General features: G+C 37.2%; 1 protein-coding gene across 2 annotated transcripts in view; it reads right to left on the bottom strand.

Moving 5' to 3' along the window:
* Positions 1-6,160: 6,160 nt before the first annotated feature.
* The window catches only part of ZNF385D (zinc finger protein 385D), a 274,109-nt gene continuing 268,176 nt past the window's right edge, over positions 6,161-12,093 (bottom strand). For both annotated transcript variants that reach the window (XM_084902977.1, XM_084902976.1), the window contains 2 exons: positions 11,142-11,243; positions 6,161-9,140 (listed from right to left, as the gene is read on the bottom strand). In XM_084902977.1, the coding sequence (XP_084759103.1) occupies positions 8,907-9,140; positions 11,142-11,243 (336 nt within the window). In that variant the 3' untranslated portion in view covers positions 6,161-8,906. The remainder of the gene's footprint in view (positions 9,141-11,141; positions 11,244-12,093) is intronic.

Raw genomic sequence — 12,093 nt, forward strand, 5'->3', positions numbered from 1 at the left:
TTCTGTACTTTTGCTAAGTGGTAAAATATTGCAAACAAATAGAGAACATATAGAATACAAACTTAATTAATTTGTTAATATTTCCCTTCCAAAGAGCCTTAAAACTTAAACTGAAAAGGTAAAGGGGGATAAATGTTGATGGAAGGAGACTTGACTTGGGGTGGTGAACACACAACATAATATACAGATGATGTGTTGTAGAATTGTATACCTGAAACCTGTCATTTTATTAACCAATGTCAACCTAATACATTTATTAAAATGCTAAAAAAAAGAACATAAAAATAAGGAAACTATTTCCCAAATTGGATACCTTGCCTATAAATTATTTATGGATGAAACGAAAATAAGCAACTACTTTTATTTCATGACCCAAGTGAAGAATGGGGGCATAAATGTACCAATTTCCTGAAATCACAAGTAATGCTACATTTATCTGGGCAATTTTGATACTGTCATAGAGATGATGATGATGATGATGATAATGGCTACCGGTGTTTCTAGAGCTGCTGAAAGAACTAGGGAACTTTACCACATAGAAACATCACTAGTGTCTTTCTTTTACTGAAACTGAAAATTTCTTCTTAAAAAAATGTCTAATAAAAATAAGGATTAATTTGTTTACAGCTATAAGTTTAACTTAGTACAGAGCCAGAGGCAGGGTAACATGTGCTACATTTTACATGTCTGAGCTAATAAAATTGATAGCTTCATTTCACGTTTGGGAAATTATTGGCATATGGGGGACTTTTTATTACATGACTTAAAACATAAGAATAACATGATGCAAATAATCCAACTAGTCCTAAATCATATTTTACATGTTGAGCCTTACTGTCAAATGGCAGGTCTTTGGGTCTGCAATTAAAATAAATAACAACACAAATCATCATAATTCAAGTCTACCTAAAGACAATTAAACCTCTGACTAAAGGATTTTCAGCATGATCTGGCAAGTCAAAAAGCACAAAGTTACTGAACACAGGGTCTTCTAATAAGGTGGAACAAATTTGCATCCTAAGGATTTTGGCTTCTGCTACTCAAGTCAAGCTCCCAACTGTTCAAATAAGGATAGGCTATGCTAGTTCTACCATAATGTAGCATCGCTGTGTAGCTGATCAATGAAACAGAGATCCATGTGTGGCTACAGAAAAGTCAATTTCTTTAATCCTCGGTTTCTTTTCTTTCTTTCCTTCTTTTAAAAATCAAGAAAGTCATGTCTACTGCACTTTTTCAATGTATGTGGTAATGTTTGGCCAAATATGCGTTATTGTTATCAGGTAAAACTTTTAAAAAAACCTTTGGCTAAGTGGTTGATATTCATTGAAAATAAAGCCCTGCTAGTATTTTCTAAGCTATGAGATTTTAATGAGAGAAAAAGAAAAAAAAATTACATTTCCCCTCCTTAAGTAGTTTTTGCAGGGTTACCAAAATGTGGGACAGACCTTCGACTAATTTTTAAAATAGTATTCAATGTTTTTGAAGGTAAATGCCAAAGTTTCTAATCAGAAGCCTGGTTGTCAAAAACAAATACTGTCTTCAATTTGTGACACTAAATGCCTTGAGATTAAGCTAGTTTTCATCTTGAGACTAAGGCTCAAATTGGCTCAAGTCAGTAAATAAGTATAATCCACTCAATTCATTTGCTAGGGTCCATTTGTAGTTCAAAATACCCATTGAAAAATAGCCAAAACTCATGAGAGTTGAATATTTCATCAGACATTGGCAAATACTGCATTTTCCGTTGAAATTCCACTAAGTTAAATATTAGTAGCAGAAATGATTGCCTACAGATAAGAACAATTTAGTCGAATTGACATATGATTTCAACTGATAAAGTAAATTTTTAAAAATATGACTAAAATTTTCCCCAAGAAAAACAATGTTCTTATGTGGAGAGCTGTTACAGTGTTTGGGAAGGTTCAAGCCTTGGACTGATGAGAGGACACAGTCCTCTCATTGCCACATACCCAGCACAATTGGCCCTCCCAGCACAATTATAGCCAACAGCTGTAGTTGTAAGCTTGAATCTATGGTCTGAACACTGTAGCCACTCTCCACATCTTATTTAGTTCCATGTGTACAAGGAAACCCTTTTTTAAAAAATATAACATTGCATTGGTATCAGAACAGTCAGTCTAATTTCAAATATGTGGAAATATGAACACTGTAAATATAAGATGCGTTTTTAAAAAGCAATTCTATTGAAACTCTTTATAGAAAATTTTAGGTTTAAAATTTTGGAGTCAATTTTGAGACACAAATGTCTTATTTTTATTACCCTCAGCATTTTAAATAGTAACCTCATTATTGACCACCCCTCCCTTTATTTTTGTTGGTTTGTTTTGTTTTGTTTTTAGAAGAGAATCATTAAAATAACTAGTGAGTGGGCCCGGGTTCCTCACAGATAATAATTTGTGTTAAAGCCAGAAATCATGCCCCTTGTTCTATGATCAACCCTTTGCCCAGCCTGATCCCTTGGTCATAAGGCTTTTCCCCAATATTTATCACTATCACACATTTTCCAACAATTCCTTTAAGAAACAGATATCATCCCATGAAGCCTTCTGGACTCTTTCATGAAAGTTAAATTTTCCATAATCTCAAGAACTTGATTTCTATCCTTAATATTAGCTCACAGGCACAATAGACACAAACTATTAATTAATGGAGGGTCTTTTCCCAATATTAATCTCCCAACCCTATGGTCCTAAGCTGAAATTATACAATAATGTATTTTCAATTTAATTGACAAGCATCCAACCAATAAACCCACGTTATTTTTGGTTAATAAAATTCCATACACTCTCACCATGGATTAAAAACTCCATAACAGCATTGCTTCTCAATGGATTTCTCTAGAGAGTTGGACAAATAGGGGAGTGACTCAAACACACACACACACACACAAAAAAAAAACACACACACACACACACACACACACAAACACACACCCTTGTTTCCCGGAAGAGATGCAGTCTGGGTCCCCAACAAAGGATTCTCTCTTTACTAATTTTCTTTGGTCCTGTTTTACCATGTCCTACATACTACCTGAAGTTAAAGAGTTCAGCTTCTTTACTGGAAGTCAGTAGTTTGTGGGAAAAGTACAAAGCATTACCCAACTCAAACTGCTAGCATAATAATGTTTAAGTCACATGTGTCAAACACAAGGCCCGCGGGCCAAATCCAGCCCGCCAGGCCTTGCAATGTGGCCCGCACCGCGCTGTCATCACTGCACTCCGCTGTCAGTTTATGACATTGTCAGTTTATGACTGTTCAGTAAACCATTCGGCCCGCGATTTAGGCTGGATTTTAGATTTTGGCCCCTTCTCTGATTGAGTTCGACACCCCTAGTTTAAGTAGAGAGCATAGCATTTGGTATTGTATCTATTTATCAACCTCTCCAATGCCTACAGCTATCAAGATTCCTTAAAACTGGTCACATTGTACAATTTACTTATATTTAGTTATACCTTTTTTTTGCTCACAAATCATCTTAGCTTTATTCTGGAAATTACGTTTAGAGCTAACTTGTCAGTCATGAAAGGAACAGGATCCCATTTTCTACTCTACAACACTCCACTTGCTCATACTTATTAATTAAGCACATTCAGGGACAGATTTGACTTCAAGTGCATTTTGGCAGTTTTTAGAGTCAACTCAGTATGCAAGAAAGATGGCTTTCCATCACGGGAAAAAAGGGAAAAGATGACACTCAGACTGAAGGTAACGCTTGCCCCTTTTACTCCTGAGTGGAATGAACCAACCAGTGGATTCTTTAAACTCTGTAACCTTTGTAACCTGCACGTACTTCTAATCAAGTTACACATAGGTTTTTCCAGTGCAGACCTGCCTTCCATCGCCATTCATAATTCTGGTAAGTTATAAATCCATTTCTGGAAATAAAAACCTTAGAGGCCTCCTGAGGATGATACATCAACATATCTGTCTTTCACTGGAAGCCCTAATATCATTCTCAGAAACAGTAAGTAGACAATGGAGATTTGCCATATAAATGATCCATTTCACCGACTGATAGTAGCCTCTGTAGTTACTGAAGCATACCTCAGAAAGATCAGCCGAGATGCTCAAAAAATAAGCCTGCCCTTTTAATGAAAACCAAAGGCAATCAATACGTAAAACACCCACTGTCAGTGCTGAATTCAAACACAGGCATACCTCAGAGACATGGCAGGTTTGGTTCCAGAACACCTCAAAGAAGCGCTTGCAGGAACACCTCGGAGTTGGAGTTTGGTATCAGACCCTCATAATAAAGCAAGTCTCGTGATAATGCAAGCCTTTATCCTGCTGCTGGGGGAGGGTCTTGCCTTCAATTTTTTTAAACACAAAACACCCAACACCTGTGGAGCTCAAGAACGTTAAGTGCAAACAAGAGGAGGCAGGCCTGGAATTCCTGCTGTAACAAAGAGAGGGCAATCCCTTTACCCTGGGAGAACGTGGTCTTAACAAGGTGGCCATTAGCTAAAGTACCTGCAAAGCCAGGTCAGCATTAGTGCGGGGCGGGGAGGGGTGTGTGCCCATTTGTACCATAGGGGGAAAGCATAAGGAAAGGAATAAGGAGGAGATGTTTAAATCTGTTGCTCCCTTCCACATCCCCACAGCCAACTTTCTATTGCTTTCATTGGGGTTTGTTTTGTTTAGAATTCCTTCTGTTCTAGACAGAGAAAAGAGATGCAGTGCAGCCTTCATGACTTGGTTGTAAGTCAACCCCTCCTCTGATCATTGTTGGTGAAGCCTACATTCTGATGAATCAGATCAATGGCCTACAGCGCGGTTGGCACTCAGGAGGGAAAGGAATACAGGAAACTTTTCTGGAAACATGCAAATATCTGAAGAGCTGTATGGTTCGCTACAAGAAAGCAGGTTTACTCCTGGGAGGAGGAGAGACGTGGCCCTTTAAATGCAAAAGTAGTAAGCCAGCTCAGGCTTTATTCACCTTGCCTATATATTACTGAGGAAGAAATTAAGGACAAAGCATTAGTTGACTCTTTGTTCCCCTATAGGTCAGAGATGAAGTTGACTTCTTCCAAGCTCACTGTCTTCCCCACCACGTTCTAATGCTTTACTGTACACAAGCGGTTATTAACACAATGCCATCCATGCTGTTGACCAGCAAGGCAGTTCTATGCACCAATTCAGGTTTGAAGGAAACTCCCAGAGTCATCTTTTAGTTTTGTGATCTGATTTCTTTAGGAAAGTCGAAACATGACATGGGTATGTAAACCAAGATCTGAGTTTAAAATGTAATTGTAAGTGAAATTTAATTCCCATCTCTACTAATTGGTTCTGTTCTTTAGAAACTTACATGAGAATATCTACAAAAACAAACTTTGAGAAATCCCATTTTTAAAACTGTATTGTCTTTTAATTTTTAATCATTTGTTTTGTGATTTACTGGTCTTTCAATTTTTTGAGTATAAACACTCTCTTGGCTAAGTAGTTCCTTGGCAGCAAATATGTAGCCCCCTTCAAAAACCAAATATATATATATATATATATATATATATATATATATATATGTACACACACACACACACACACACACACACACACACACACCTGGTGATAACAGCAGTGAGTTATTACAACAGACTAGGGGGAGCCCAAGAGTGCCTGAAGATCACAATCCTTTCAGATGAGGCAGTGATGACATAAATTGCCAAAAGCCAACTGTGTTTGCTTATGTGAATAGACCAACCACTCTTCAACATTTAGAACAAGTGAGAGGAGCAGTTTGTCATTTGTAATCACCTGTTTTCTTAAAAGAGAAAGAACGAACCTCCCCAACAACTGTTTCCCATTTGTCTGGATGATCTGGATGAGGTGCAACCCCGCTCCTTCCAGAGGCAATGTGACTCGCGCAATGCATTTATATTTGTTTCAAATGGAATCAGAGATGCTTTCTCTGTCCCTTCCTTGTCACGGGTGTGATGCATGGGAAGGGATACATATATATAACCATAAAGTTGACCACCCTTGGGGAGTTTCTGAGCACCGCTGCTGATCAATCTGAGTTATTGATCTTTATTCATGGAGAAAGTTCCCTCAGGGGAAGGGTATAGCTTTATAGCCGACTGCATGGCAATAGATGTTGATAAATACATGGAGTGCGGGAGTAAACAATTCACAGAGAATCTGCTTTGAGTTCTAAGGTTAGGCTTCATCCTTTATTAGGTAGTGAGTAAAAGACAACTGATGATTACAACGCCAATGTAAGAGACCATTTTCAACAAAAAATGGTTCCATAGCGAAGTGAGGCAGAAGGGATTTACGTATTTCTGAGTGTTCTCATATGGCTGATGGAGAAAATATGGCTGATTTGTTTGTTCCCAGCAAATCATTACAGTTAGTAACACCTTGGGATCCAGGACTCTTGCGACAGGCCCTGACTTTCCGTGGACTGGCTCCTTCGCTAGGATGAAACGGGGAGGAACAGCTAAAGCCCGTTGTAGCCAGATGGCATCAATGAACGCTAAGTCCTCCAACAGAAAGAGAGGCTTTCTCAGGTGTAGGTGGTTGGCTAAGAATTCAAGCTGACTTAACAGTGAAAACCCAAAATACTTGACAAAGCAGAAAAAAAGGAAACTCAAGTTCATATGGTGGGAAGATGGTCACACGAGATCTAGACAAAACCCCAAAGAAAAAATCTCACGAGGGACTCTCCACCTGATGTACTTCCGAGCTTGTGGGTGGAACAAACACACACCTGCTAAGACTGAAGAGGAGAGATATTGGTAAATGCCAACAATCACCAAAATGTCTCAATTGCAAATTTAAATGCTAATCAACATGTTTAACCAGGATGTACAGTGTCAAGTTTAAAATTCTTTTTAGCAAAGACGGATGAAATAGTTTCTTTCCTTCCTGCCTACCCTCCTACCTTCTTTACTTTTTCCTTTTCTTTTTTGGTTTAACAAAAGATATATAAAGCCAACTGCTTTAACGATATGTTTGTATGACAAAGGTCTATAGCTAGATGGTAGACAAGAACTCCAAAGACCATGTTTAATGTTGAGCACCAAGCACGCTTATGGGTGTTTCTTAAATATAAAATGACAAATGCTAAATACCTCTCTCTCAAAGGGTTTCATCTTGAATCTTTATACCTCTCAAAAGGCTACTACAGTTTAGATAAGAGCAGTTTCAGGAAGGCCGTACCTAGCCCTTCCGTATGTTTTTAAATAGTCTTTACAAAACCTTTTCAAAAATATTTTTTTTCTTTAAACTTAAATCACGTAGGGTTGATTTGTACATTTTAAAAAAAATCATTGATCTAACATTGACTGCCATTGTTCTTATCAACGCAACAGACTGGCTGCATCAAACCCCATCATCGTGATAGCTATATGTTAGCTTTCTATGGGAAAAAGCAAATAGCCTTTATCACAAATTAAAGGCACAGCTATTTTTATGCCATTTGTTACCAACTTAATGATAACATGTAACATGGGATGGTTATATATTTATTTTATATAGATTTTCTTTTTATAAGTTATTCTCTTAATCTTTCTAACATATATACAATTTACATATATATTTATATATACCCCTGATAAATCTTTCAGCCTTATGGTGAATATCAAAGGCTGTCGGCATTTTACAACTCCACTAGAGAAATGATGGTCAAGTGCATCTTACCAGTATTTTGTTTAACATTATATCCTTGATCTGCAATAAACTCCAATTCACTTTTCTTGTTTTTACTAACATTTAAATATATATTAATTGTTTATATCATGTCAGTAGGAAAGGTAGGAAACAAAAAACATAAACCCCACAATAATAGCTAATGTCTACCATCATATTCGAAGCAGAAATCTTTGCCTAAGAGACAACCCTACTGGTATGATATAAAAGGATATTGCAGAGGTACAGTATTCTGTGTGGTTTTTTTTTAAATTGGAAAATCTTTACTTTGTGATATCATCCTAGGTTATGATTGTCCCTTATCCATGAAGCAGAAGAGTTGCACTGATTTCTTTTTAAACTCCCAAAGATGCATGGTTTTACCTGTTCTCAGATATATAGCTTCTTTGTAAACACATCCCTACTTCCAGCGATACTGCTTCAGGGTGGGAAAATGGTACTTTGTAAGAAATTATCTTTATTGAGATCTCTTCCCACCTTTCTGCTTGGCTCAGTTCTATGGTTCTGAACTCAAAGTCATATCTGAGCTGGACAGAAGGGGAAGAATGTGGACTAGGGAGATCTCCACAAACACCATCAGGTGCTTATTTATGTTTTGACGGCTTACTGGCAGAAAATAGTTATTCGTTCTATCTTTTGCAGTTCTTTAAAACCTAGTGGCATAGACTGAGACACAGCACTATTGTTTTACAAGACATCTACTGTATCTAGTTTGTTTGGATAAATGCCCACTAATTGCTGTCATAGCAGAAGGACCAGCACGGGTACTACTATTCACAGTGTTGCTTTTGTTTTTTCTTTTGTTTTCTTTTTTTTGTATTGTTTTAACCTATAGAGTAAATTATTCTATATACATTGGAACCAGTTAATGCCCTTAGACAATATATAGTTGTTTCATAAAGCAGGAAAGACAATGCAGGGAGAAACAGGTGCCCAAAAGCACAGTCACATGGGCTTCGTAAGTCCTAGGTGCCACCACAAGTCAATGTTGGAGATCACTTCTGAAATAACCGGTGTTCAAGAGGAATGCTTGAATTTGGAGAAAATACCACCCATCCCTTCCCACCCCCCCAAACCTCCCTCCTTTTATTTTGAATAATCTTTTCGATTCACTATCAAAAGTCCTGGCTCTTCAGATAGACTTTAAACGATAAATAAACACTGCATAGTTCTCTTTTGTTTGTTTTGTTTTCTGTTTTTTGAAAAATTATTGCAGTACAATGACTCCCTTGTGGAATTCAGTAAGGAGCAAACAGTACAGGAGTGTGGGCGGTCCGAATGGGCCCTGGGGCGGGCCGCAGAAGCGCAGGTGGGAGTGCAGAAGTCTGGAACAGCGTTGCTGCTGGGGCAGTTCGGAGACTGAAGGGGGAATTCACTGCCACAGCAGCAGCAGCTGCAGCAGCTGCCAGCGGATTGGGTAGAATTCGTGGAGCCAATGGCTTTGACGGTTCTTTTGAAAATACTAATTTTACCTGCAAGGGAGAGAGAGAGGAAAAGAAGAATACAAGAACAAACTTTTTTAGAATCCAAAATGGGAAGCAGTTTTTCAAATATAGCAATAAACAATGAAAAAGATAAATTCCCAATTGTGAACTGACAATAAAGGTGATGGAAAGTGTAGTGAGTCTTTCCTTTAAAAGAGCTGGAAGATCCCTGAAAATGGCCCAGCCAAGATTTTGAAAAGTCCTTTAGAAAAGTACCCAGCAACCATATTTTATTATTCTTAATACATAGACTTCCTGAGGAAAATATTCATCTTGAGGAAAAATAGGGAATCTTTATTCCACCCTTTATTCCACTTAGTATCATGGAACAAACATTTTAAGAGAGATTCATTAATGCTGTCAGTTATTCAAGTGTGTTAACTGAGCAGCATAGAGAAGTGTGAGATACTAATTATAAAATTCCACCTTCCAAAAAAAGAAGTAAAGAAAAACTTAATTCCTCAAAAATTTGACATGATTTTCTTTGTCTTTGTGCAATGGTAACATCTCTCAATCTAGTTCATTTTCTAGCTAGTCACCCCAGTAAAATGGCTGTTCTCATGAAGGAAATGTTCCCATTTATGGAGAGAGCAACATAATGATAGCTAAGGATGTTTTGGATGCTAACATGATCACAATCTCACTGCTAATTAAGAACTATTCACTTGATTGTTGAAGGCTGCATCTATGCTGGTCAGAGATAGCTCTCAAGCTTACGACTAGTGATGCTGAAACATTAGCTCTGAGCAGACTTTTATATAAAAAGGCAGATTAAATTGCTTTTGCACAAAAGAGTAAAGTGACTTCATTTTTTATAAAAAATGGGCGATGCTACCGAATTAATTGGGTCAACTCATGCTTAGGTCTCACAGTAGATGAAATTTTCTTTTAACTATATTTTGATGTGTCAGCAGCACACAACAGCACCAATTATAGCTGACCCTTGAACATTGAAGATTCGGGGGTTAGGGTTGCCAACCTCCCACAGCACTGTTGAAAATCTCTGTGGAACTTTTGACTCCCCCAAAAGTTACCCACAGTGGGCCCTGCCCTTTACATCCAAAGGATTCCCAACTGTGGTTCAAAATTACTATTTTAAACTGAGGTTGGTTGAATCCATAAATGCAAAACCCTTGGATATGGAAAGCCAACTGTATTGATTGAAATTTGCATATAAGTGGACCTGCACAGTTCAAACCCCTGTTGTTCAAGGACCAACTGTATTAGTAAGGTCCATTTTTAAAGAAAACAGACTTCAAAATGCACAATTCAGTACATGTTATGTACCAGTTGTTCTTCACTTTTCATTGTGCCCTGGGTCTCTCTGATTATGAAAACTATGGCCAATTAACTAGAAAAAAGGGTACATGCTCATAAATATTAGCCTAAGATATCAGGAAGTTCACAGATTTCCCTTAAAATCTTACCAAAATTCCAGGTCAGGACATCAGTATTAGTATGTTTACTTATCTAAAAGGCACTTTTAGAGTAATGGGAAGTGAGCATTTCCTGTAGTATTTCCCAGGCATTATATGGAGACCTTGGGTAAATAATAACATATAATAAGCCATGCCTCTGAGACTGTGTCATCCAAATCCAAACTGCTTTGAGGGTATCAATAATACAAATGCTTTGGCTCTTGAAGATACTACACAAAAACTTGATTTTCACTGACACTTTTTCCTAAAAGTATCCACTAAGGTCAAGAGCAGATTTTTGGTGATTACTTATCTGACTCAGAAGAGTTTTCTCTCTTCCCCATGCTCTGTCATAAACCTTAGCCCAACTCAAGAAGATAAGATCCTGTGGCTAAAGGGGGCAAAACACCCCAACAACACATGAAACCAATAATTCTGTTTGTGACATAGGGGTTAGACTCTCAAGTCAATTGTTTGTCGTTACTGAGGTAGTACTTCCCCTTTATTTCATTTAGTAAGTGACCAAAATAACCCCAAGTTCGGGAAACTGGGAAGCAGAGATGACACTCACCCCCAGTGGATGTGCTGCCTTCTGGAGTTTGTTGTAAGGACTGTACTTGGGTTTCGGGGGCTTTCCAGCAGCTCTGTCTTTGTGCCTTCTACTGCTAATGTGCTATAAAAAGTAATTAAAAATGACAGCTTAAAAATTCATAGGAAAAAAAGAAACCCAACACATTACAAATATTGTTTAACTTGGGGAAGAATGTTAATTATTTCATGCAAGTTTCCAAAAGACAACAAAAATAAATAAATAAATAAATAAATAAATAAATAAATAAATAAATAAATAATAAAGCATGCACTTTTGTCCTTGGATTCTGAAGGCTAGAGTATATATATTTTTATGCTATTCATTCTACTACATATTGTAACAAGTAGAAAGATCTTCTTTCTCCCAGCCTTTTTTCTTTTCATTGCATAGATCTCCTTTTTAATAGAAGTTTACACAGGAAAGGATTGTCTGAAAGAATTTTATGTGCAGGTAAACAAAGATGCCCAGGTAGGCATGGATTTATCTCCATACTAATATTTATCTTCATATTTGTACAGCCAAGTGTTATCTCCTTCAATTCTAAAGATAAATAAACTAAAGTGCGTAAATCAGCTGAATATTGTACATATGCATGTGAAACACAGCACAATACAAGGGTTGGCTCCTCAATTGGAAACATAACTGATCTCTTTGTAAGGTTACTCGGAGTAAAAGTAAATACAACAGGATCAGTCATCTCTTTAGGAGTGGCTTCAGGATTTACATGGTGTTTATAATAACACCATGTAATAAAGCACATAAAGTCAAGGATAGCACAGGATAAAGTTATCTTGTAAATATCAAAGCAAATAAAAAAGGAACATTGTAATGTGAACTTTAAATAAAATCAACACTTTTTAGTGGGTAAACTGGTAGAAAAAATATCTGATATACCTTTCCTGCCACTCTTCTTTTATAAAAATAATGCAAA

Source organism: Pipistrellus hanaki (assembly GCF_964339955.1).
Source record: "Pipistrellus hanaki genome assembly, chromosome: 13".
Lineage (NCBI taxonomy): Eukaryota > Metazoa > Chordata > Mammalia > Chiroptera > Vespertilionidae > Pipistrellus > Pipistrellus hanaki.